General features: G+C 49.1%; 1 protein-coding gene across 1 annotated transcript; it reads right to left on the bottom strand.

Annotated features, from left to right (window-relative positions):
• Nucleotides 1–1,221: 1,221 nt before the first annotated feature.
• Nucleotides 1,222–27,931, bottom strand: MMP2 (matrix metallopeptidase 2). The gene is made up of 13 exons (XM_053601978.1): nucleotides 27,467–27,931; nucleotides 24,339–24,565; nucleotides 23,438–23,586; nucleotides 22,017–22,145; nucleotides 21,628–21,801; nucleotides 18,858–19,031; nucleotides 17,457–17,630; nucleotides 15,509–15,664; nucleotides 14,202–14,343; nucleotides 9,759–9,895; nucleotides 8,373–8,532; nucleotides 4,352–4,461; nucleotides 1,222–2,123 (listed from the first exon to the last, which is right to left on the bottom strand). Exons 1-13 carry the CDS (start codon nucleotides 27,617–27,619, stop codon nucleotides 2,020–2,022), a joined length of 1,989 nt encoding a protein of 662 aa, XP_053457953.1. The 5' UTR covers nucleotides 27,620–27,931; the 3' UTR covers nucleotides 1,222–2,019.

The raw sequence follows: 27,931 nt of genomic DNA, 5'->3' as shown, positions 1-27,931 counted from the left end.
GCTACCAGACAAATGTGTGGCCTTCAGTTAGCCACTTAACCTCTTTGAGCTTGTTTCCTTGTCTAGGAATGGGAGATTATTTTTTACCCCACAGGGTTAGAGTAAGGATTAAACAAAATAATGTACACATAATGGTCACAGAAAATCACTCAAGAAATGGCATATTTTAGGCACAATTATGTTATGGAACACTGTATTCTAGCCATGATATAAGATTCCCCATCCTAGGAGGTCTTCAAGCTGGGGCTGGCAGACCCTTGAGGCTCTTTAGCCATACACTTTCACAGAAAGTTTGTTTCCAGGACTCTCAGGAACCTGAGCCAGGGGGTAGATCCTGGAAGGAGATAAGAGGACTTTAGGTCCACTGAGGTCACCTCTAGAAAGGAGTTCTGTCTACGCCTCAACCCTACCATGATAGGCCTGAAGCAATACACTATGGGACTATCCGAGTCAGAAGGGGCCTCTGAGAAACCCCAGGCCTTAAATTTCTCTTTGGCAGTGGCTCCATTAATTTATATATTGGAGGGGATTAAGGGGAGGTAGTCCGATAGGAAGGAGAAATAAGGAGCTTATCCATTAACACTAGTTGTGTTTAGAAGCAAGCATATTACTTCTCTCCTAGGAGTGTTTACTTGGGGTAGTCTTGGGGGTACTGGAGGGTAAAGTTGCTGATGGGGCTCTGGGCTCAGGGCTAAACCTCCTTCTCTTGGTCATCCTTTGGCCTTAATGCATGTTGTTACCTAAAAGCTACAGGACCCAGGGCGGATCACTTCTCTCTACTCCTCAGTTTATTCATCAGTAAGACTCAACTAGTAATAGCCTTTCTCTTTCAGTAGTTGTTAAGGTTAAATTGATGTGAGTAAAGAGCCTGGCACAAGCATTTTAATGGAGGGGGATATTATTGTTGTTTCTCGTTATTATTAGTGGTAGCATTAGAATTGCTGATTGCTAACGAAGGAACAAACTCAGAGAGAAAGTTAATGGTGGACAGACCCCACAACTAAGAGTTGCTGCTACTTCAGGGCTCTTTCTACAGGACAGAGGAGCAGATGAGACAGGAGCTCACCCACCCTGAGGTTCTCTTGCTGTTTACTTTGGAACCTCTGAGCTTTCCAACAGATATCCCCTGTGATCTGCAGGAAACAGAGGTTCAGACTTTTAAAATTTCTTCTTCTGGAGGGAGCCGCGGCACCTGTCTGTGCTAAAACAGATGGCAAACACTGCCACTCAATTGGTGTCTTTATTCATACTTGTTGACATTTCCCATGGGGAACTGTTGAAGGGAGAGGCAGGGAGGGCCGAGCCAGGAGCCCTGGCTTGGCTGTCCTCCATCCAGTGGAGGAAGCAGCTGGCAAAGGACATACTAAATTGAGTGAACAAGGGAACCGCCACTATGTGGACTGAGATGTGTTGTGCAGTGACTTCAGACGACCTGAGTCCTTCCGTCAGGAAATGGAATTTCAAAGTGGAAAATGAAAAAGACCAAAAGAAAAGGACAAAGTGCATACCAAGCAATTGCTAATGTAGGGAAGATTCTAAGGCAGCCAGCAGTGAAAAGTATCCAGGATGGCCACCTGGCCATGCCCCTATCCCACTGCCCTATGCCAAGCTGTTGGGCCACCAGTGCCCTCTTGAGAGTCTGTCTCTATTGGCTCCAAGGGTGCTGTGAGCCACAGAAGGTTGTAGAGAAGAGCCTAAAATGTGGCAGCACCAGGGCAGCCCAAAGTAGGGCTGCATTGAAAATATCAAAATATCTCTTTAGGAGTGGCTCTGAGGGTTGGTGGGTTTGGAGGGGGAAGGGCACCTGGGAAAGGTACAAATCAGCACCTATTCTTGGGCACAGGGCCGAGACACTCCCTGGAATCTTAAATTACCAGATGGGAGTGAGAATGCTGGTTAACTACAGAGCTGAGGGCTGGGCTGCCAGGTCCTTCCCTCCCCACAGGCCCCTCTCTGGTGCTCAGGGCCCAGGGTGCAGAAGGCACTGCAGAGGAAAGGCCTGGGAGGGCTGGGGCCTGCTCAGCAGCCCAACCAGTCCGATTTGATGCTTCCAAACTTCACACTCTTCAGACTTTGGTTCTCCAGCTTCAGGTAATATGCACCCTTGAAGAAGTAGCTGTGACCTAGGACAGAGAAAGAAGTCTGACTTTTGGCACACAGGAGGTTCTGGGAGCTTTGAAGTTCTGCCTGGTACAGGGAAGAAGTATTAGTTATTTATTTTTTGAGACAGTCTCACTTTGTCATCCCTGGTAGAATGCCTTGGCGTCATAGCTCACAGCAACCTCATACTCTTGGGCTCAAGCAATTCTCTTGCCTCAGCCTCCCAAGTAGTTGAGACTACAGGCGCCCGCCACAACGCCTGGCTATTTTTAGAGATGGGGTCTTGCTCTTGCTCAGGCTGGTCTGGAACCTGTGAGCTCAAGCAATCCGCTCACCTCCGCCTCTCGGAGTGTTGGGATGACAGGCATGAGCCACCCTGCCCGGCCTGGGGAGAAGCTTTTAAATCAGAAGAGACCTCTCTGGGATTGGAGGAAGGGAGATAACTGCAGAAATAAACTCTCTTAGTTTCTGCTAGCTCATCTCTAAGATGAGGGTAAAGATACCAACTCTGTAGGTTTGTGGTAAGGATTTAATCAGATAATATATGCTATTAATAATAATAACAACCCCACTTAGCACAAGCACCAAGCTAAGCACTTTCCATGTACCCGAAGTGGCAAAACAAGAGGCTTCCAGTCCTATCAAACCCACAGATGGGTTTTATTTGACTCACCCAAGTTGTTTTGTTTTGTCTTTAAATCAGACTAAGTTGCTAAGATGTTAACATCTGGAAAAGTCACACGAAAATACATTATTTCTGGCTCCTTTTACAAATAACTAGACTATCCAGGCACGGTGGCTCACACCTGTAATCCCAGTACTCTGGGAGGCCAAGGCCTATGGGTTGCTTGAGCTCAGGAGTTTGAGACCAGCCTAAGCAAGGGAAAGACCCTGACTCTAAAAATAGCTGGGTATTGTGGTGGGCGCCTGTAGTCCCAGCTACTCTGGAGGCTGAGGCAAGAGGATTGCTTGTTGCTTTGCTGTTTACTTTGGAACCTCAGAGCTTTCCAACAGATATCACCTGTGCTCTGCAGGAAACAGAGGTTTAGACTTTTAAAATGTCCTCTTCTGGAAATTTTCTCCTTCAATTCTTACAATAATCCTAAAGACACAGTTATTACTGAAAAGCCCAGTTTGCTGTGAGTTAAGATGCCACGCACTCTCCCGAGGGTGACAAAGTCAAACTCTGTCTCAAAAAAAATTAATAAAATAAATTAAAATAAGGAAAATAATTAGTCTATCTAACAACACTGGGACCTTTTTCCTGCAAGCCAATAATCATCAGAAACTGAGAAGCATCTGTTCCTGTAAATGAGCCATGTGCTCGCTGGTTCACCACAAACCCCTCCCTTCCCTATAGTCTGTCACTGCCTGCTTTATTCATGTATGGTGCCTGCCTGGTCCCTGGAGATTTTGGAATTTGTGACTCCAGACATACAAGATCTCATTTGCTTTTTAAAATATCCTAGCACATAGGTGCTTAAAAGATGTTTACTCTTGAAGATTTGAAGATAATCCTTAATCTAGCACCTGATTGTACAGCACATTTTCTGGCCATATAGCCACTAGAGGTCACAAAGCTCTGTGCTTAGTATATAGTAGGCAATCAAAAAAAAAAAAAAAAAACAAAAACAAAAAACTCTGTGGAATTTAATTAAAATCTCTTCTAAAAAGCCAAATTGGACTTATTTCTAGAGCCCTAGAGAGTTCCTAGAAGAGACCTCAAGAATATGGTTTCCCAACTCCAAATTCTATACCTTGCTGATATGGTTTGTGTTTTATTCAGTGAGGGATCAGGGCAAAGCGGGTTGCGTAGGGGATCTCGGCCACATGAGCAACAGAGCATGACAAAGTTTGCCTTGTCTCAAATGGCGCCATCCCTCTGCTAACAGGAGGCGATCCCAAGCGAGGCCTCCTGCAGAACCCCAAAGGGCTGGATCAAACCCCAGAATGAATCCAGGGCAAGGAGCCCATGTTCCTCCTCCACCTCCTCCAAACCTCCCCCTTGACCTGCCCTGGCTCTAGCCCCTGCAGCTGTGAGGAGCCTTTCTAGGCCTTCCTTCCTGGAGCCAGGCCCAGGCAGCAGAGGTCAGGGGTCTGGATGCCTTCCCAGCACCAGGCTGAAGGGGCTGGTTTGTTTTCCCGGCACCACATGCCTGCCTGGCATAATGAGGGAGTGTGTGCTTTAGGGAGCTGAGCCCTAGCTAGGGGCGGGAGTCCTAGAAAGTGGAGAGAGGCCTAGAAGGCTCACCACTGCCCTGCAGGTCCACAACAGCATCCAGGTTGTCTGGGATGGCGTTCCAGGCATCTGCGATGAGCTTGGGGAAGCCAGGATCCATTTTCTTCTTTACCTCATTGTATCTGTAAAGAAGTGGACAGGGTGAACCAGCAGGGCAGGAGGGCCCAGCTGACGGCTCCTGGGTGGGCCTGAGAAACCAGCTCTGCAGGGAGGCAGCTGGAGGCAGTGGGAGGCCATGGAGTCAGAACTCGGCTCTGAGGCTCAACCCCACTACTCACTAATGACATTACTCCCGACAGTCCCATAACAACAATCTTGTGATTACTGCTAACATTTATAAAGCGCTGACTACATGCCAAGCAGCGTGTTAACCACTTTCCACGCACTTTCTCATTTAATCCTTGCAATAATCCTAAGACACAGTTATTACTGAAAAGCCCATTTTACAGACCAGAGGCTTAAAATGGGCTCCCAGCTTCCTTATGGAATCCAACCCAGCTCATCTGGTACCAGGGCTGCAAATCTCTCTCTGAGCCTCAGTTTACCAGCTGTAAAACTGGGTTATAGTTTATTTAACTGAATATATATTAAATAAAATGGCCCATGCAAAAGATCTATTCCCACGTCTGATAAATACTGAGCAGGTACTTAATGTTAGTTCCTTTACAAACAGACCCCACTCCCATCTGGGAAGCACCCCAGGAAGCCGCCTGGAATGGGTACCTGCCCCGTCCTTCTTTCACTGTGTGGCTCTGACAATTTCCTGCTTTGTTTTGTGTCAGGTAGAGATACCAACCCGTATCTGTCAAACCTGGAGCAGTAGGGTAATGAGCAAGGTGGTGCATGTGAGCCCAAGGCCTGTTAGTCACAGGGTGGATGACCTGCCAGCTGAGTTCCGGCCACCGCTCGCAGGGTACGGCATTATCCTGGGCCCTGCCTTTAATTAAGGTAAACACACAGGGCATTCATTGGCATATTCTTCTCCCTGTCTTTCCTTAATTTTTTGGAGAACCTTTCAAATGCTATAACGTTTTGATTACTTTTCTCCACTTCATTATTCTATAAATATTTAACGGGCACCCACTGTGTGCCTGTGGATATCTCAGTAAACAAGATCAAGTCTTACCCTGTGGAACTAATTTTCTAGAGAGATCTGTGTTTGAGTGCTGTCCAGGTGAAAGCCAAGCTTTTTGCTGCCGCACCCCCCTCTGCAGTGCCTTTCAGGAGACCCTCTTCTTCCCCACAGCCAGCCTGACCACCTCCACCTCTGTAGAGGCCCTCCCCACCCCAGCCCATCACCCCCCAAACTGCCAGCAAAGCCTTCCTTAATCTCAGCCGCATCATGAGACTACTTCTTATAAAACCTACCATGTCCCTTCATGACTGGGGTCATCAACAGCAAGGTCCCAAACTCAAAACCCCAACACTCCCATCCTTGTCACCTCCCCTCACCCCTCAAACTAGATTCCCTAAGGTTGTGATAGCTCAGAGATGTGTCCCAAGCTTGACCTTGGCCTCGTTTATTTCTCTTTCTACCCACTGAAGGTGGGGAGGACAGGAATCAACTCAGTTGTACAGATGAGGAAACCGAGGCTTAGAGAGTGAGCTAATTTGCTTCCAAGTTCTTTTCATTCAGGAGAATACAAGGCTCACTATTTTGAAAGGTCTCCATCTAATCTATGGTTGTGGAGCTGCAGTGAACAGCAGGTGTTCAAAACACCCACATTTTGTCCGTATCTGTATCCTTGAGCCCCTTCAGCCTCAGTTTCCATACCTGAAGGAAGGGGCTAATAATAGGATATACCAAAAGCAAGACATACAGGTGATGAGCACAGCCTCAGGCCTGGATGTGCCACAGTCCCCTGTACCAGAAGCCACCATTATTTGAGTCAGACGTGTTTACATTTCTTTTCCTTGCTCTACTATAAGCTCCATGAGGGCGTAGAGGGATTATTTCTTCACCACTGTCTCCCCAGGACCTAGCTAAGTGCCAGGCACATAGGAGATGGTGAACAGATATTTGTGGGATTAGTGGAAGCTTCTAAAAGCAGAGACCAAGCACTCCCTGGCACGCAGGGGGTAGGGCTCATCCTCTGTCCCAAACCGTCTCTCTGTCCTTCTCCAGCTTCCGAGAAGGGGCCTCTGAGGCCTCGACAGACTCCACCCCTGGGCCAGGGTCACAAGCTCATTAAACACCTTTCCTGGGAGACAGATCTGTCTCCTTTGGAAGCCCAGTGCAGAGCCTCTGATGGGTCCTCCAGCTCTGGCCCCTTTAGAGAAGTCTCAGGAAGGTTCCTGGGCAGAGCGGGCTGTCCATCCTGGCCCTGGCTTTTGGAGGTGAGCTTGTTGTCGAAACGGACTAGGAGGCAGGTAAGTCTGCCTGAAAACCCAGCAAGGCGCTGCCACGGCCTGCACGTCAGTGTGTGTGCACGACGTTCATATATGGACACATCTGTTCTTGTGTGTTTACAGAGTGCATGGGAAAGTGATTGTAAAGTCCTTCCAACACCAGGATCCGCAGACACTAGGGCTTTACGCTTCTAAGGTTCATGTGTCTGTGATCTGTGTTGCTCACCAGCCACAATGCTAAGATTCACAGATTTGGACGCTCCTGCAATGCTGAGCTACCATTCGCCGCCTGTCTGGGAGTGTTCGGAGCTGTGGGTAGAAAGCCTGCTTCGTGGTTTCCTGCCTGACTGTTTTTCTTGTTGAGGCTGAGATATCAATCAGCTTAGGTTGCTAAGTGTCTTAGCAATATGTCTGGAATTCCACCCTGACATGGGCAGGCTTGGGATAGAAACAGCTTCTGACACAGGGTGGCTGGGGGCAGGGCGGTGGGGGCAGGGTGCTGGGGGCAGGGCGGGGGGGAGAATGGAGAGGCCTTAGGGAGGAAACACAACTGCTTAAGAATGGCAAAGGGCCCAGGGGGTGCCCTCTGAGTAGCTCCTGGGTAGAGAGCCCCAGTGCAGTGGCACCCACAGAAGGAGTGTGGGGACACTGGGGAAGAGGGGATGAAAGGCACCCTGAAACCTCTGTGGCCACCCCATTGACCAAATGACACAGGGGATGGAGGGGGACTGGGTCAGAAGACAGCAGAAGGAACTATAATCCTGGTTCTGTGCCAACTTGTTTCCATACAAATAATTTGGACAAGTTACTTAATGTCTTTGAACTTCAGTTTCCTTATGTGGACAGTGTGAAAAATTATATTCAATCTCTGGAGGTTTAAACTGCTTCTCACTGACCATTACTGGATATTGGACTCCTCGGTCCCTTAGCCCTGACCATGGCCTCTCAGAACTGGACCCTTCCCTGCAGATGACCCAGCATAGAGAACTGGCTGCTTCCCTGCTTCTCCCCTGTCCATCTGCGCTGACAGCCCCTGGTTGTTCCCGCAGGTGTCTGCTGCTTCCCAGAGCCTAATTCAAAAGATGGTTCCTGTGGACGGCTGGTGTACCCTGAAGGACCTGTCAGTGTCTTTCATATTTTGCTCCCTCCTTTCTCTGTTTCTGCCACTCCCATCTCTTGGCAACCCCTCTACCCGGGGTATAGTATAGTCTAGTACAGTGAAGACGAGCATGTTCTCTGGCAGCCAGAATGGTTCAAATTGCAACCTGTCACTACCTGGCTGTGTGACCTTAAGTCGGTTACTCAACCTTTCTGAACTCAGGTTTCTTCATGTGTAAAATGAGAAGAATAATAATACCCACCCCCCAGAGCCCTTGGGATGGTGTCTGGCACAAGATGTCAGTAGTAGCAGCTATTCTGTATTCTAATTATCACCAAATGTGAGGATCCAGACCAGACAAAGGCCCAATCAAAAGACTTCCAAAAAGGGAAAGGGGATACTGACCCAAATTTTACCAGCAATGGTGATTTCTCGGAAGCTGCAGCCCTGATAGGTTCGAAACCCAAGAGTGGACATCCATGGCCCAGCAACCTCTGAACTTGACCCAGGAAGCACAATGCCTCTGTATGTCTTCCCTACTCCAGCGGCTGGATGTGCTGCTCCCTCGCCCTCGCCCCCTGTTACCTCCAGAATTTGTCTCCAGCAAAGATGTATGTCTTCTTGTTCTTGCTCCAGTTAAAAGCAGCATCCACGTGCTGGACCTCAGGGGGCAATCCCAGGCTGGTCAGAGGTTTGGGGTACCCTCGCTCCAGGGTGCTGGCAGAGTAGACCCAGTATTCATTCCCTAGAGTGGAAGCAAAGGGCATGTTGGTGGCTGATATTAAAGTCCCCCAGGCCAGCCTGTTCCTCCTGTCACTTGGCTGCCAGTGCGCCCCTGGGACCATTCTCAATAGGGCCCAGCTTTCTGCTTACTTCTGGGTTCCTGAAGAATTAGAACCAGAGCTAACACATAGGGTTTTAGAAATTGACTGTAGAAGGTGGCCAGCCAAGGAGGCCAGTGAACAATAGATCAGCCAACACTCTGCTCACCAAGTCACACAAGGGCCATGCCTGCCAGAAAGAGGCATCTTTTCCTGTTTGCACAGATGTGCCCTACGATTACTACGGGATGGAGCAGATGGCATCTGGGCTGGTGGGGCATTTAGTCCCCACAGTCTTGGCAGAGTCTGTGTCTCCTCTAGGAAGCCTTTCCTGTGATCCCTCAGGCCAGGGCAGGGACCCCTGGACCCTCTGATCACAGCCCTGTCTGCTCTCCCTTCTAGCAGCCTACCCTTCCTGGAATAGTCTACAAGCAACGTGAGGGCAGAGGCTGTACTCCCAGGGCGTGGCAAACCCCAGCTCTTGGTAGATGCTCAAATCAGTATTGAATGAGCCAGGCTTCCCAAACTTCAGCCATAATAACCCTCCTTTTACAATTTTTACCACTTCTAGAGAGTCCTTCTATTATGATTTACTTAATATTTTGCTTTTGGTGAATTCATTTTCAAATCCTTAAAAGCTAAATTTATTGTTCAAAATGTCTTGGTTGTCTAAAATACCATCTATCTATCATGTAATCCATTTGTGTCTTGGTTTGAAATGCCACCCTATTATAACTAACTAACCTCTGTTAAAATAACTCCATGCTTAACATTAAAAATAAAAACAAATTCATTTATTAAAAATTCTAAACAAAACCTGCCTAAGGCTTTAGCGTGGTATTAGAGAGATGCCAGCACTAAACTGAGATTTTTTTTCCTTCTAAAAAAGGGAATCAGGAGGATTGAAGAAGAATTAAAAGAAAATAAAATGTTCATTCTACAGGTTTACGCTACTTGATGTTGGGTGTCTAAACCCATCTCTCAAAGGAATCCCATTCTTTGGGATGAACTTGAAGGGACATATGCATAAAAGAGAGCACCCATGGGTGCACAGGAACTGTGCTTTGGGAGGGGAGTGAGCCTGGCCCGGCCAGAGCCCTGTTCCAGCGCCCAGGGAGCTGAGGACAGGGGCAGGATGTTTCCCACACACCTGCAAAGAACACAGCCTTCTCCTCCTGTGGGGCCTCATATACAGCATCGATCTTTTCCGGGAGTTCGGGCCAGAATGTGGCCACCAGCAGGGGCCCCATGGGCTTGTCACGTGGTGTCACTGTCCGCCAAATGAACCTGGGGGCGGGCAGGGGACACAGGAAACCACACCTTCAGTCACTCTGCAGCTCCAACCACATGCGTCTCCCAAGCCCACCCAGAATCATCCCAGGGATGACTCCATGATGGGAAGGGGAGGTAAGATCAAAGGAAGGTTGGAGAAGGACCGGAGGACGGACAGAGTTCCCTTCTGCAAGATGCGTTCTGCCCCTTTCCACCCACCCCCACTGCCTCCTCCAGGGAGCCTTCCCTGTCTACCTCTGTCCACACCATGTCCTCCCTCCTTTAAGCCTCCCAAAGTCATCAACATGGAGTGCTTGGAACAGTAGCGTGTGTGTATTTGTCTTATCTCTCCTACTTAATCACATGCCAATTGAGGCAGAAGCTGACGGCACTCCAGAGCATTTAATGGCATTGACATGGAATGGATTCATGCACTTTGGCAAGATGAGGACCTACTGAGTACTAAGCACTTTATGCATCTTATAATTTAATTCTCACAATAGTCTAAGATGACATGTACTCCTGGTGATCTACTTAGCAACTATTACCTACTTCTGCATCATCCTTCCTCGCAAAACTCCACATTTATGACCCATCCTTCACCTCCGCCTACCCTGTGTCTGTAATCCCCATTTTTGGAGTAGATACCGATTAGTATAAGCCACTGGTTCTCAAAATATGGTCCCCAGACGAGCAGCCTCAGCATCATGTGAGACTTGTTGGTAATGCAAATTACTGGGTCCTTCCTAAGAGCTATAGATCAGACTCTGGGCTTGGTGCTAGAATCTGTATTTTAACAAGTCTTCTAGATGATTCTAATGCATGCTGAAGTTTGAGAATGACTGGCCTAAGCCAGTCAGAGCTTAGCATTCTTTGTCAACAATAAGAGTCAGAAGTTGCCATAAGTTGACAAAGTTAAACAAATAGACTTGTATTTCACATCTGGAGGTGTGTGTGTGTGTCTGTCTGTCTGTCACTCTCTCCTTCCGGGCGTGGGCAGGTGCTGTAGTCCCAAATTGCCCCTGGCAGCCACTTTGTGACCATGAGGGAACCCAGCCTCATGAGGAAATCAGTCCAGAGGTTGGCAGTGGACAAAGACATTAAGTCACTGACCCTCTCTCTGTCCCTGCAGGCAGTCCTACTCCTGGAATTTATATCATATGACGATAATTTCTCCCCACTGTTGAACTGGGTTGAGTTTGGTGTCGGCAGCACGGTGTCTCCATTATTTGCAGCCAAACCTCATCCAGGAGGGTTTCATAATCTTTCTTTGGCAAATGAAGCTCAGAAAGGTTAAGCTTTAGTCATTTAATAAATGACTAAGTAAACTAGCTATTACTAAGATTCAAATCCATATCTGACTCCAAACTCTGAGCTAAATCACCCTGCAATTTTATCTTTCTTAGTCCCCCAGTGCTAGCATCAACTTTTGCACAGGATCAGAATGCTTCAATATTTGTTGATTATTTTAATGAGCCCATTGAACACTCATCAACTTCCTTTTGGAAGAACTTGTGATGTGGCAGGCCAGAGAGGGCTCCAGCCTGGGCCGCTGCACCCTCAGATCTGCACATGGTCAGGGCTTCCTGGGTAGGAAGTGCTCCACGCAAAGGACACTGCTGATCCCTGTGTTGGGGACTGCAGGCAGCACTGATACCTGCTTTTCCACATCTTGGCTTGACCTTTGAGGCCTGATGGAACTGGATTTTTCATTGCATTCTGAGTCTTGTTTCTCACCACATTTCTGGCGTCTCCCTGCTGGCCACCAGGCCTTGTGAGGGGCAGGGAACCTGAACCCCAGTGCCTGATCCGGTATCCAAAACAGAGAAAGCCCTTCCTGAAAGTTTCTGAAACATCTACCCTTGCCAGGCTCTCTGTTCCTCCTGGTCTAAGCTAGGAACCGTCACATCTCTATGGTTTGCTTGGCAGTTCCCAGCCTCAAACACCCTCCCCACCTGTCGTCCCATTACCATCCACTGGAATCTTGTTTCTCCTTTAAACCCTCTGCTCAAATGCTGCCTCATCTGTGCAACAATCCTAGATTGGGATGTACCCACAAAACCATTTTGCCGATGGCTCTTTCATTCTGCCAGGTATCGCTGTCACTCCCTATGCCTGTTTCCCAACCCAGACTGGTGATGTACAAACTTTAATGTGCATCAGAATCATTGGGTGAGTTTGCTAAAATGCAGATTCCCAAGGCGCACCTCCAGAAATCCCCATCAGAGGGCCTGGGGCTGGGAGCAAAAATCCACAATTTTAATATCCACACTCTAGGTGGTTCCGGTGTAGAAAGCCCGGGTACCTCTCTTTGAGGACACCGATCTAGATGGTAAGTAGCCCCTCTGCCTCCCTCTCCCACCTATTTAAACCTAGCAAAGCACTTAGCAGAGTAGATTTCAAGTAATTATTTGTCAATAATAACAGCTAATATGACTGAATACATTTACTCTTAGTCAAGCATTACCCTCAGCAAGTTCACCATGTTCACCTGATCCTGACAACAGCCCTATGAAGTTGGTGGGAAAATAGCCCCCATTTTATAGAAGAAACCAAGGTACAAGGAAGATACTTAATTAACTCGCCCAGGATCACATTAACATTAAGTAGCAGGTCCAGAATTCTAACCGACACAATCTGACTCCAAAATCTGTTTTCTCAATGACTATATTCTAAAAATGAATGAAAGAATGGATGGATGGTAGATGGATAAGTAATAGATGATGGATGGATGGACAATGGGTAATGAATGATGGGGTCATCTGGTGAGTGGACAGATGAATGATGAAAAGATGAGTGTAGTTGTGTGTGTCTGGATGGATGACTGAAGGATGGAGGCGGTGATGGGTGGACAGATGGACATGGACAGACAGACAGATAGATGAGTCTTTTAATGAGGTCCTAGATACTGCCTGCCATTCTCCAGGGGTCTCTGAAATTAGGGTGAATCTCATCCCTTGGTCAACTGAGCCTTTATCTATAGCATGCAGGATATTGCTTCTCTCTACCCAGTGGTCACTCACAATCACACACAGAGCAATTTGCCCATTTGAGGCCACAGAAGGACTGTTGTAAACAGAATTATGGTTCCCATTTCTTCCTTTCATCCTTATTAAATTAAATTAATTAATTATTTTTTTGTTCATTAATCAATATTATTTTAACAGAACTGATCTGCTGAGATAAATAGATCATGGTCCTATGATGGCACAAGAATTGAAAGGTACATAAATTATCACTGTAAGCCAAAGAGGTAAAGCTTTAATAGTAAGAATTTTTGTAAGATATCAACCAGAGATCAGGAGAGGATGGAGTGGGGTAAACCTTCCTACCTTCCACAAACATGCTTAAAGTTCATGCTTTCTGTTGTGTAATAACCATGTCTTCACTGTATACAAACTATGTATTTCCTAACCATAAGACTGAAATTCTATTATTCATGTGTGTTCTATGGGTTGTAATCCAACTTCCTAAGCAAAACTGGTATGAAAAGAATTAGTTTTATAGAAGATCTAGCATTAAAATGATACGGCGGCACTAACAACAATCACAGCGATGACAAAAGCGAGTGTGATCCAGGCACACAAGGTGACATAAAATCAGCCACCACCTTGATAGATTTATCTAAATGCCGCAGACAAATGAAAGGGGAGACTAAGGAAAAACAACATGGGGAAGAAAGTGGAATATCCATCAAGGAAAAATAACTCGAAATAGATACATGTGGTTAAAATAAGCAGATAATGGTCTTCCGGTAACTCCAAAACATCCCTTATTTTCCTCTTTCCCAAGTTCATGCCATTACATCACAACTGGTATAACCTGTGCTCTCCCAGAAAGGTTGAAGTCTGTACAGACTGTACTGTTAGCATGGAGTCACGGTGCATTTTAGAATTAAACACACATGTGCTGGCCTATGACTCTGCAGTACCCCCTACCGAGGGTAGGTGTCGGGTTGAACATGTGAGTGGGAGCTTTAAATATGCTTGTGATTTGATTTAGCCTCTTGCACCCTGTCATCTGCCAAGAGTAGCCACTAATCCCAGGGAAAAGGATGACATGCAGAGCATACCTGAATGCCAAGTTCAGCCAGGACCCAACACACTTAGTAGGCCCACAGATTTTGAAGGCGCCAGGGAAAGTGCCTGAGTTTTAAACCACTGAGATCTGGAGGTTGCGTGGTGTGGAGCAAACACTGTCTAATACAAGTATTGTGAAGTCGCCAACAGAGTCCTCAGCAAGGGGTGGGGACATGAGAATAACAAGGTAAGGGCAGAGGACGGGGGTGGTGAGCAAGAAAGGGATGAGCTGTGGCACTCACCGATCCTTGAAGAAGAAGATCTCACCACGGATCTGAGCGATGCCGTCAAAGACAATGTCCTGTTTGCAGATCTCAGGGGTGACAGGTCCCAGTGTAGGCGTGGGGCCAGTACCAGTGTCAATGTCAGTGTCAGGGGAGGCCCCTGGGGGAAGACACCGACCTCAGACTCTCCCCACCTCGAGGGGTTTTCCTCCCCAGGCTGAGCCCAGAGAGCTGCCCACCCCACCTGCTAAGGGTCCCATGGAGTAGCATTCTGGCCTTAGTGTAAGCCCATTAAGATAAAGACAAGCTACCTGGACTAGGGGAAACCAGAATCCATGGCCCTTTGTACTTTATATATACTTTTCACTGACACCATCAAAATTAGTCCTCCATATCCTGGGGGTGACAGGTAGCATTATTATACCATTTTATAGATGAGAAAACTGATGCCAGAAGGGCTGAGAATTCAAACCCAAAGTTCAGATTCTTACAACCAAGGTAGCCAGGAAGCTACTTGTGTCCAGCACTGGGGATTCAGCCCTTTCTCAAGGGTTAATTCCTTCACTCCTCATGTTACCAGCCACCTTTCAGAGAAAGGTGGAAACTGAGTCCAGATGAGTAAAGGCTTGTTCAATGTCCTACAGCTGGTGAGCAGCGGAGGCCACACTTGAATCAGGCACCTATCACTCCAGATCTCGGGTTCTCTCTCGAGTCCAGTGTTCCCAAAGCTTTATCACTCAAGCACAGCTCACTCTACTTTGGCCTGGTCCAGGTACCACCAGAACCGTTAAATATTCAATTTAAAAAACAAATACTGGACTGACTTTAAACTCCAGCCTCACTGTAAGCACTAAATGATAAATAAATCACAGGCTTTTGGCACTAGTTGTTATGTTTCTATTATGTAACAAAATAAAAACACATTATGAGCAGTAGAAACTTCTATTCCTGCATCATTATGGTCATTCCACACAATGGAAAATTCTGCCCTATACTTAGCTAACTCTCCTAGACCCTCAATTCCACTCGGTTGCTGAAACCGCTGTGACCTTGGGCCAGAAAGATTACCTTTCTCTGCCTTGGTTTATTCATCTAGAAAATGAAGAGCCTTAGAAATGGAGAACCAGGAGTGACATGGATGCTAGTGTTGTCTGGAAGGAAAGGGTTATTCCAATGTTCCTGTGGAGCCTTGCTCCAACTCCCCAGAATTGGGTACACACTCCTGGCTCCCATCCTTGTCTCTGGCAGTCCCCACCCACTGGGTCTCCATCCCAGGGTGCATGGCCTCCCCAGACCACACCCAGAGGCTCCAAACTAAGAGTTACCGTAGAGTTCCTGAATGCCCTTGATGTCATCTTGGGATAGACGGAAGTTCTTGGTGTAGGTGTAGATGGGTGCCATCAAGGCCCCAGGGTCCTGGGAGTGCTCCAGCCCCATGGCGTGGCCAAACTCATGGGCTGCCACGAGGAACAGGCTGTACCCTGAGGGCCACGAGGCAGGGGAGAGAAATGACAAGGGAGTCAGGACCTGGCCCAGGGATGGAGACTTTTGAGGACATCCCCACAGTGGGGCTGACAGCCCTGGAAGTGGCAAGCATTGAGTTTTCTTTCTGTAGATATTCTAGGATTAAAACACTATGCCTATCACTTCAAGTAGGGTCATCCAAAGTCCTCTTGTCCCTTTCCAGTGTTGACTGCAGGTATGCTTTAGAGGAGGACAGGTGACCATCTGCAAATCTTCTATGTAAATGTCTGTTTGTAAGAAAATCATGCTTCCTGGTTTTTTGTGTTTATCAACAGAGCCCAGGTCAAAACCTATTCCTTGGGGTCTCTGCAGAGAGAGGGAAGAGGGTCAGGAGAGGCTGGCCCTGTGGCACCGCCATTTTTGCCCCAGGGAAAGCGGCAGAAACCATTCCTTCTTGGAGTGGGTCCCAGGCTCAGCCACAGACAGTGAGCAAACTCCACATCACGCCCTGTTGTGGGTTAAATGTGCTTCCCCCACAAAAGATTTTTTCAAGGCCTAACCCTGGGAACCCGTGGATGTGACTTTATTTGGAAATAGGGTCTTTGCAGATTTATTTAAATACAGTCATACTGGAGTAGAGTGGGCTCCGAATTCAGTTTGGCTGTGTCCTTATAAGAAAAGAAAGGACACACAGGCACAGACACAGAGGGGGAAAGGCCACGTCATGACAGGGGCAGGGACAGGAGTGATGCGATCTGCAGAGGGGAACATGGCTCCACTGATACACTGATTGTAGACATTTTGTCATAGCAGCCCTAGGCAACTGATATTCACCCCAGATGAGCCACTCAGGCAGATGGAGACCCCACCTATAGGCAGAATGCTGGAGAGAGCAGCTAAAATCAGGATATACCCTAGCTCAGAGTTCAGCAAGGGAAAGAGAATCTCCCTTGCCCAGCTTCCATCAGCTGGCTTTGCCAAGCATCATCTCATTGTAAGTAAAAAGAATAAGAGTAATCTAAGCAGAGGCTGGCCTATTTCTGGCAGGCTCTGGAGCAGCCTGCTCCGCTGGCCACCATGGGCCATCAGGGAGCTTTGAGCCCAATGACTCTGGACCCTGAACCCTCACAACTAAAATGGGCACAGTACCCTAAGTACCCTGCTCTTCATACTAAACCCAGTAAGGGCACTCTCCTTCCCTAGCCCATGAGTCTTAGAGGACACAGACCTGTCCCAACGGCTGTGTCCTCAGCACCTAAGCCCTGATGAGGCCTACCCTGTACTTGGTAAAGGGGCAGGCAGGGCTCTGGGGGTTCTCCCAGGCTGTGTGGACTGTCAAGGTAGAGCAAGAACTACTTCTTTTTCCCTCTCATCTACTGCCCCCAACTCCCTAAAGGCCTCTCTTTGTTGGGGTGGGAATGTCTCCCAAGAGAATCATCTCTCCAGGGCAGAGCAACCTGGCTGTGGGTGTAGAATTCAGTTTTTAGTAGTAACAGCCCTACCCAGAGGGTGGCTGAGGAAGAAAAGAAGGGCAGGTACCATGTCCTCAGGCGTGTCAATGTCCACCCAAGAGGTGGCTGCTGGTGTGAACAGGGTCTAGTTTTGGAGGCTGTATCTCCGCCTGGATAGGCATCATCTCCACCCAGGTAGGCCAGACTGGGAGGAGGTGCAGTGTTCTCACCAGGGTAGGTGGGTGTCTGAGGGGCAGTGTCTATGCTTGAGGTGGGTGGGGTCTTAGGAAGGTTTCAGCCTGGGTGTAGGGGTGGGAGTGATGCTCGGTGTCTCTGCCCTATGGCCAGGGCCTCGTACCTTGGTCAGGGCAGAAGCCCCACTTGCGGTCATCATCGTAGCTGGCTGTGGTCGCACACCACATCTTGCCATCGCTGCGGCCGGCACTGGTGCAGCTCTCATACTTGTTACCCAGGAAGGTGAAGGGGAAGACACAGGGGGAGCCTTCGGAGTTCCCGCCAACAGTGGACATGGCTGTGGAGTTAGGGACACCGGTCAAGGGCCAGCGGAGAGTCTGAGGCCACCCCCAGGAAACCACAACATGACACCGACATTAACAAATCACACTTACATCAGTCCCAGCCACTGTATCACATGCTTCATGCAAATCTCAGACCAGCCCCCTAACAACCCCAAGCAGTAGGGAGCCAACACTGCCCCCATTTCATGGATTGGGAAACTGGAGCTAGCTCTTGATTAAGAAACTTGCCTGAGATATTACTGCTAGGAAATATCAGAGCTGAGACTCAAACCCAGGCAGCCAGATTCAGAGCTATAATTAGCCTCCCATGCATGGGGCTGCAGGGCCAGAGGCAAGGGGGGCTGGGCAGAGCTGGGGGCACCGGCACACTTCCCTAGACTGGGAGTCCCAACAGGCCGGTCCTGAGGACACCAGTGTCTGTGTCTGTTGCACCAAGCATGTGCATATTGAAGAAAGGCATGAAGAAAGGAGGGAGGGATGAGAGAAGGAGGAAGGAGGGAAGGAGGGAGCTCTTAATGAAAAACAGAGACTAAATGGTGGAGACACAGGCTGGGAGTGGTAAGCTCATGCCTGTAATCCTAGCACTCTGGGAGGTCAAGGTTGATAGATTGCTTGAGCTCAGGAGTTCAAGACCAACTTGAGCAAGAGTGATACTCCATCTGTACTAAAAATAGAAAAAAGTCTAGCCAGGCTTCCTGGCAAGAGCCTATAGTCCCAGCTACTTGGGAGGCTGAGGCAGGAGGAATGCTGGAGCCCAGGAGTTTGAGACTGCTGTGAGCTATGATGCTACAGCACTCTAAAGTAGCAGCAGAGTGAGATTCTGTGTCTAAATAAATAAATAAATAAAATGGGACAAGAGAGTGAGATTCTGTCTCAAAAAAAAGTGGGGGGGGGGTAGTGATACAGACTAGAAGGGCGAGAAAGAGAGGCTGCAAGGTCAGAGAAGAGGTGAGAGAAACACCAGTCAGGAAGCCGGGAGAAAAGGGGTATAGGTCAGTCAGAGGATCCCAGGCAGGCCTGACATTTAGGCATCACCAATTCTGCTGAACCCGCCATTGATGCCTGATGTCTGCTCTGATTTCAGCGCCCAGGCTGTCCCGGTGGCAAGTACTCTGACCACCACCCCTGTCCTGGGGAAAGGAGGGCTAGAGGACTCTGTGGGTTTTCTGTCAGACGTCAGGTGCTGGGCCCAGAGGGCAGGAAGAGGCAGTGACACCTACCGGTTTCAGGGCAGAAGCCATACTTCTTGTCGCGGTCATAGTCCTCCGTGGTGCCACACCAGCGGTAGCCATCTGTGCGGCCCTCGGTCGTGCAGCTGTCGTAGGATTTGCCCTGGAAGCGGAATGGGAACTTGCAGGGCTGTCCATCGGCGTTGCCACCCATGGTGAACAAGGCTGGGGTGGGGAGAGAGGGGAGAATGGGCATGAGAGATGCTGTGCAGAAACAGGGCAGGCCGGCTGCCCTCTGGCCAGCTGCACGCCAGCCAGTTTGCACCAGCTTGATTGCTGTGTTGGTAAAATACTAAAAACTATCGCTTTCAGGTTGTTAAAGAGATGCCTGCCTCGCTGGGCAGCCCATTCCCTCCCCTGGGACTTTCTAGATCCCCAGCAAGGAAATGGTTAACACCTGGCACACAGCGGGAGCCCCCAGAACCCTGCCCCAGCACTCTGCCTGGTCCACGCCCACCCCGAGGGGCTTGCTAAATATATTGTCCATGGTGGGCAGAACTGCGAGTCTTTGTCCACTTGGTAGATAAGGGGACTGAGGCTTGCAGAAAGCTGTTCTGGAACTGTTCATGGTCACAGAAGTGGTTGAGAGCTCTAACTGAAAACTCCAAAACACACTGTCTCAGTCCCTCTCCCACTCTCTCTGTCACTCTCAGACACACACACACACACACACACACACACACTCACATGGGTGCACATATGTACAGGCCCCGTCCCCCTGATGGCCTTGTTGCAGTTCCTGCAGGAGGGACAGGAGGAGAGAAAAGGAAGGAAGGAAGGAGGTGTCTTTGGGAACATCCCGACTGGGAAAAGTAAGATACAAAAAATGTCTTTACTGAAAATTTTCTGACTTACTCCAGGCTCCCACTCTAACCTCTCCAAGACTAAAGATCTGGGGAGAGTGGAATTCAGAGCCCGGTCTGCCCATCTTGGGTCCTCCCTCTGCTCCCCCAGGCCCTCATCCACCCCAAAGCTACAGAATGGTGTGTCTCTGGAATTGCCAACTAGCCAAACCACAAATGCGTAACAAGGACCATCTGTGTACAACGGCGCCAGAGGTGACCTCACAGCCCCCGTTAACTCTGCTGTGGCCAGAATGGAGCCCAGTCCTTCACCTCCCACTGAAGGACTTGGGGCCCCACATCCTCACTGCTCCCCTCTCCCCTCCCGCAGTCAAGACACCTTTTCCTGCAACGCCAGAAATAATGAGACCTAGGAAAAAGGCAAAACTGAGCCCAGAGAGCTTGATGGCCTCAGACTGGGGAAAGGCAGAATGCTAACTTTGAGTGATGCCTCTGGCCTCCCATCAGCTGCGTTTCTACCACCCAGGAAGCCCCTGTCTTCCCAAATCCCCCACGAGGATGGCAAGCATCAGACACTGACTCAGCAGTCAGCAGGGGCTGAGTAACAAGAACCTCTGCCCCGACCTAAACACGTGCGTGTTGTTTGTGCTTATACCTGGCTAGACACCAAGTAAATAGCTAATGTGCAATGCAGGGAAAAGCCCTTCCCAAACTTAAGAAACACAGCTGTTTTCACTTCTATCATCAAGGCATTCTGTTCCAATCAGAGGGTTGACATGTGGAAGGGTTAACGTCACCTGAATCCCAACTGGGAAAAGTAAGACACAGAAAATGTCTTTACTGAAAATTTTCTGACTTACTAATAGTGAATGGCTTGAACTCTTGCTCAATATCAAGTTCAGCTTTGGAAAGGAAAACGTAAACAGGAAGACAATTAACTAGTTCTTTGTTTCTTTCCTTCTGTCTCAATGGTTGGTGTTCAGTTGCAATGGGGTCAGAAAGATTCACAAACATGTAAAATTACAGCCCCAAAGGCACAGAATCTTCATGCAGAAGAAAGAGTCTTCATGGGATGGGGAAGAAGGTAGGATTTAGAAATCAGATTTTTTTCTCCTATTTTTTCCCAAATGTTGTGGGCTTCCAATCTCTAGAACTATCAAGTATAAGGACTTGATTGAGTATGAAGTTACAACACTGTCTGTTTGTGATTTATGATTATGAAATGGTATTTTCAAAAGGATTGAGTACATCAATACCCTTACTCTTTACCCCCTTTTAAAACATTTTTCCCCACGTGGTTTCAAAATTTCTGAAAATTTTACATTTCAAGCAATGACAAGCACACACACGCAAATGTTAAGTCAAGCCTAATGCCTTTGTCAAGACCCAGAAACACAAGCTAGACAGAGTAGAGGAAGAGAAAGACACAGCCCAAGAGAGGCAGATGGCACCAGACTCACACACATGCACAGACATACATGGGCACATTCATCAACAGAGTTCACATCAGGACAGAGCAGGCGCCATGACTGAAATTCCCGAGTTGGTAGCCAGGCTGGGGTCCAACCTTGGTCTGTGTCCTGCTTCCCTATCTGACCTTTCTGTCCATCCCCAAGTCTCTCCTTATACCTTCGAACCCTTGATCTTGGTTGGAGTATAGAGATGCGTTCTGGAGAAAACTACTGGGAAATTCAATAGTTCTAAGTTCATTCTAATTAGGAAATGATGAGAAAAATAATTAGTGCATCAAACCTGTGATGTCACAAACACTGCCAGTGGTGAGACTTTTAAAAAATTGAATTGACTTCATCAAAGGGTTAGGAAAATAATGGTACAGTGGGAGAGACATGGGGATGGCTTAAATCAGGAGGGTGGGCCCTGAATGAAGGACTGTGGAGAGGACACCCGTTGACCGGAAGTGCCAGTCCTGGGAATGTGGAGGGTGGGGCGATGCTCACCTTCATGGGGACAGAAGCCATACTTGCCGTCCTTCTCGAAGTTGTAGGAGGTGGAGCACCAGAGGAAGCCATCGCTGCGGCCTATGTCAGTACAGCTGTTGTACTCCTTGCCATTAAACAGGAAAGGAAACTTGCAGTACTCCCCATCAGCATTCCCGTACTTCACACGGACCACTGGGGTGGCACAGAGAGTGGACGTTCAACCCTCCAGGCCTTTCTTTGGAGACCAGAATTCTGACTCACCAAGGTGCATGACTTCCCTTCCCCTCCCATCTCCCTAGTCCAACGGATGGAGCAGAAGGAGTTTTCCCGGGCTGTCAGGGAAGCCACAGCCCCTGTCACTGGGGGACAAGGAGGGATACAGAGGGCTGGAGAGCGTCCCTTCTTACCTTGCCCTTCTCCCAGGGTCCATAGCTCGTCATCGTCAAAGTGGGAGTCTCCACCAACACCAGTGCCCGGGGCGAAGGCATGAGCCAGGAGCCCATCCTTACCATCAAAGGGGTATCCGTCCCCGTGCTCTGAAACACACACCAGGCCTCAGCTTCTAGTTGCCCCAGCTGGACCTTGTAATCCATCCAATACCTCAATCCATGTGTGGAGCCCTTTAGACCTTCCACCCTCTGTCCCCTTCCCCATCCCAATGGGGTTATCCAGGATGGGAAATAAAGGGACTCAGTAGAGTCACCATCCTGTGGTCTACACTGCTTCCTCAAGTCTGCTTGGCACCCAGGACCTATATTACCACCCTTCACTGTCAAAACCACCACTCTACCTACCACATATCGACACAGCCACAACAGTGTCTTACACTCACTGTCCCTAGTGTATCATCTACTTCCTATCAACACTGACCTCTTGGCCATGTCCCTATCTTTAGGTCACACTGTCATCAATGTCTACAAGATTAACCCTCAGGCCTACTTTGCCACCGACATCCATAGCACCACCCAATGTCTACACTGTTTCCCACACTTGGGCCCTTTATGCTCACCCTTATACTACTTGGTGCCTACGAGACCTTCCTTCAGGTCTGTGCTACTGCCAGTGTTCACACCACTAGCTTGCACAGCCGCCTTGACCCTCGGTCCTATGACACTCTCATGTCTACACTGCTCCATTGAACCTGACCCCCTTTCCTGCTATAATTCCTCAGGGTCTACTAGCAATGTCCATAGGACTTTCTGTGGTGATAGGAATCAACTTTCCCTGTGTTGTCCAATCCAATAGCCACCAGCCCTATGTGGCTACTGAGCATTTGAAATGTGGCCAGTATAACCAAAAACCTGTTTTAATTTCCTTTTACTTTAAACTAATTTAAATAACCATATGTGCCTAGTGGCCACCCCATTGGACAGTCCAGCAGACCACTCAATGAAGCCTGACACTGCCTCCAGGTTAGACCATAACACATCACCTGCCCCCACATCAATGTGGCCCTTCAGCACCTGCTCCCTATCTCAGAACTAACCAGGAGTTGGTTCTGAAACAATTCAGTATTACCCCAGCTAGGATGATTACTGATCTCTCCATTCTTTTGGGGTGACTCTGCCAACAGGGGACAGGTTCCATTCTATTCCAATTTGTGTCACTGCATATGTCCATACAGCAATACAGAAAGTGGCTCCACTAGCTAACACAGCGTTATCATATTTATCACGAAAATCAGGTGTTCCTTTCTGGTGGCTGGCCTTTGCCATTGCTCGCCTCTCCCACCTTCCTTATCTACACCATCTGCTCTGCTGCGATCTAAGCATGCCTACATCGCCCCCTGTCTCTACACTGACCCCCTGCTGGCCCTTCTTCTGCCTACCCCAGCGGCCAAAGTTGATCATGATGTCAGCCTCTCCGTCATGGATACGAGAAAACCGCAATGGGGTCACGCCACTCCAGACTTGGAAGGCACGAGCAAAGGCATCATCCACAGTCTCGGGGTCCAGATCAGGTGTATACCCAATGATCCTACAGATGGTAGAGATATGCATAAGTATGTGAGGGGTGCACATGTGTGCTTGTATGTACATGTGTGCAGGCTGAACAGGGATCTCTGCCAACAACAGCCCCTCTAGAATGGCATGAAGTCCCCTGGAGGTCATGATCAGTCAACATTTTCAAGCCCAGTCTCGGGACTCCCATCTCTCACTTCTGGCTGGTGGGTGGAGTAGAGACACAAATAGTGTGTCTGAGACACAGCACAAAAATCCCACCCTTGGAATCCAACACCAGACATACAGAATAGAGCTCTCAGCCCAATGACCAATGAATTATAACAACTCTATAATATAAAAACCCAATTAGCGCCCAATCATCAAATTCCCTCCGCCTGCCCTAATGACCCCACCTAATAAAATGATGATGACTAACATTTATTATGCTCTTGCAACTTGTCCAACACCCTCAAAGCTCTTTATGTAAGTGCAATCTAGCTTAGTTCCCCAGCCTACCCAGTGAGGATGCATCTTTGTAGCCCCATTTAGTAGAATGGAAAGCCAACACTCACAGCCCTGGAAAGTAGACCAATGCCTAGTAAGTGTGAGACTCAAGCCCAGGTCTGTCTGATTCCATTTCCTAAGAATTTTGTCTCCAAACTCCCTGAAATGCCAAGTGCTCACAGACCATACCTTGTGGGTCCCCTGAGTGGGCAGAGGCAAGACCCAGGGAGCATCCATGGCCCTCAGCCCAGTGGCATGACCTCCCCGGCCCAGCCTCGGCACCTGTATGTGATCTGGTTCTTGTCCCACTTGGGCTTGCGGGGGAAGAAATTGTAGTTGGCCACATCTGGGTTTCCACAGCGCGGCTTCCGCATGGTCTCGATGGTGCTTTGGTCAAGGTCACCTGTCTGTGGCAGCCCAAAGAACTTCTGCATCTTCTTCAGTGTGTCCTTCAGCACAAACAGGTTGCAGCTCTCCTTGGGGCAGCCGTAGAAGGTGTTGAGGTATTGCTGGAAGAAATGAACATCCTGAGGCAAGCAGCACATTAGGATGGCATAGTATCTACCAGACTGGGCTGCAGGGACCCATTCCAGCCCCATAGTAAAGACAGGGTTTATTCCAGGGTTCCAAGAGCCCTGGGTAGAGAGTCCTGGGTTCCTAAACTAGCGCTGTCACCCACTGATTGAGTGGAACAATAGCTACAGAGAGCATGCCTACCACGTGGGTGCTGGCTGCTGACTATACGCCCAGGCACTAACGTCAGTATCTGTTAACTCATTTAATGCTAACTTTATAATGCAGATATATTATCCCCTTCATTCAGAAGCAGAAACTAAAGCACATATAGGTTAGGAAACTTGCCTAAGATCTCATAGCTCACAAAGGGCAGATCTGGATTTGAGACGGAGCACTCTGGCTCCAGAGCCCATGCTAAGGGCCAGGACACTCTAGCCCTTCCTTCACTCCTGACATCTCACTACCCACCTAAGCAGCTGGCGACTTACGGATCATTTCCCTCTCTTTTTCTTATAAAGAGACTCAAGGCCTATGTGTGTGGGTGCTGACAGCAGATAGACCTGGGCTCAAATCCTGGATCTGCCATTTCCAGAAAGAAAATGGTTTTGTCCTTCAAAACCATACAACTGGCTCTGCCCAAATGGAGGCCAAAACTGACCAGGAACCTACAGATGTTCAGGGACCAATGGGCTCATTTATTTATTCAATGAAAACTTTCTGACACCTACTACGTGCCAAGCTCTGTGCACTGCTGGGGATAAAGTGGGAAACGAGATAGCCAGGGTGGGTATTCTTCCTTTCTCTGGGATGCCACGCCATTTTCTCACTCCTTTTCTCCTCCCCCACCTTCCCTTCTCTCACTCCCTGCTCTCTCTCTTTCTCATCGCTTCCCTCCCACTCTCTTCCCTTTCTCTAATAGAAAATAAACTTATCCTTTTATATTCTTTTTTCTTTAATTTTTTTTTTTATTGTTGGGGATTCATTGAGGGTACAATAAGCCAGGTCACACTGATTGCAATGGTTAGACAAAGTCCCTCTTGCAATCATGTCTTGCCCCCATAATATACTTTTATATTCTAAAAAGAAAAAGGGAAAAAACAAGATACAGTTCTGTCTCCAGGGTGCAAATCTCAAGGCAGGGAGGTGGATAATTCACAAATAAATACAAATTGAATATGTGACAAATACTGGCGCATGAAAGGAGGCAGGAAAGCTTATGAAGGTGGCTCTAACCCTGCTAAGGGCAGTGGGGAAAGGGGGCTACAGGGTATAGCAGCAGCAGTAACATGATACCCTTGATGGCTAAAGCTTACTGAGGGCTTGCCTCCTGCCAGGCAAGCCTCTAAGACCACCTCTCCTTTCACCTGGAGATAGATACCCCAGTTTGCAGGTAAGAAACTGAGAAGTTAAGTCCTTCGCTTCAGATTACTAGGGCAATGAGGTAATGCATGTGCACCTTAATTTGAAGCAATATAGTCCAAGTCCAGAGCCATCAAGCCCCTGCCATGTTACCTCTGGGGAGCCAGGACTTCTACTGCCCGGAGTAGATATGGGAATGGATTACCCCAAAGTTCCACTCTCACCCCTCAACCAATAGCCACCTCATTATGACAGTCAGTTCCAGACCCTTGAAAAAAGCAGCCCTCTACAAATGTAAGGAGGTCTCCCAACCTACCTATCTATGCTGGGCAAGGGTGGGGGTTGGGAGAGCGTCAATGTCACATCCTGGAGAGTGACCAGAGGGCATGGGCATCCTGCCCTGGACAGGTTAGGGAGGAAGCTGGATGGAGGCCAATGTGGTGGAGGTATCAGATGTCCTAAGGGCTGGAGAGGGCATCCAAAGGGGTCCTCAGCCCAAGGTGCTCACAGGATGGGAGGTAAAATCTTTCAGTTGCTCCCTCCTCAGACCCCCTTATGCAACGCTATGGCCAGGGTGCCCCTCCAGCCAGGGAGCACGCTGGCTCACAAAACAACATCTGAGCCTGAAGCTCTGCTCGGGAGCCAGGCCAGAAAGGAGAGCTTGCTGGCTGCTCTCCGACAGAGCCGGGTTGGAGTCCGCCCCCGTCCCACGCGCCAGGGGCCCTCCAGCACCTTCCCTCCCTCCTCCAGCCCGCGTGGTCAGTCCCCTCCTGTCCTCCGATCTCCTGGGGACGTTCGAGGAAACTTTCCGAGGCCCAACCCTTGACTTCCTGGCCAAGAAGTCCATTAAACTAAGCGGAAAAGATGCACTCTCAGCTTCCCTCCTGCCCCAATTACTTGCCAGTGGTCCCTTTGAGCTGCATTAAATATTTAAGGCCTCTCTCCAGACTGGTGCCAAAGGTCCCAGAAGTTTGGCAAGCCCCACTTAAGCCAAAGCCCCCTGCCATCCTCAAGTGTGCAAAATTTTATCCAAATCGCGTACCAAAGCATCCCCTTTCCAAAATTTCCATTCGCAAAAATAAAAAAGACCCCTTTAGCTGTTTGCCAGCGTCCTACTAAGATGCTTGCCAAAGGGCCTGTTTCCAAATCCACAGATGTGTCCAAAAGTTGTTTACAAAGCCAGCCCCCCCCCTTGCCAAATACCCCAGACACTAGACAATGTCCCCGTTATTTACAAAACGGGCCCTTTCCAGCAGTTTTCCAAAATACCCTTCTGTCCCTCGCCGTCTTCTTTCTTGCCCCTCCACTGTGTCCCGAAGGTTGCCAAATTGTTATATCAAAAGTCTTCACTTACCAAAGCTCCCCCACCCTTCGCAAGAGATCCCTCCGACAGCTAGCCAAAGACCCCCCCAGGCTGTGGTCGAAGCTCCTCCCCCGCGCCATGTGCCCACTGCGGGGGACCGGGGAAGCCCCCGTCTTGTGCTTCCTCCAAAGTTTGTCTGAACTTGGCTCACGACGCCAGCGTAGGAACTCACCACTGCCAACTCTTTGTCTGTTTTGGGGGCGACATCGCCAGGGAACTTGATAATGGGCGACGGTGCGGCTGCGGCACGGCCCAGCAGGCAGCTCAGGATGCAGAGAGCCCGCAGGGCGCCCGCGAGCACGCCCCGGGCCACCCGCGCCTCCATGGTTGCGCTCCCGGGCCCCGCGCGTCGCCCGGGGGTCGCTGGCTCTGTGCTGGTGGCCGCGTTGCTGCCTGATTGGCGCCTGCTCGGCCGCGCCGCGCTGCGTTCTTAGGGTCCCCGGGCTCGGTCGCCTCGGCCTGGGCCGGGCTCAGCGGCTCATGGTCCGACCCCCCAGCCCCAGCCCGCGCGGCCACTGCCTGCTCTTGCAGGTCCTGGCGGGCCCTTTGTATGTTTAAAGTCCCAGATGCGCAGCCTCCAGCCACCGCCTGAGGAAGTCTGGATGCAGCGGAAACAAGGGAGGGCAGCGCCAGATGT

The sequence above is a fragment of the Nycticebus coucang genome, chromosome 2, assembly GCF_027406575.1.
Source record: "Nycticebus coucang isolate mNycCou1 chromosome 2, mNycCou1.pri, whole genome shotgun sequence".
Classification (NCBI taxonomy): Eukaryota; Metazoa; Chordata; class Mammalia; order Primates; family Lorisidae; genus Nycticebus; species Nycticebus coucang.
Note: the sequence above shows the minus strand (reverse complement) of the source record. Positions and strands in the feature narration are given on the sequence as shown.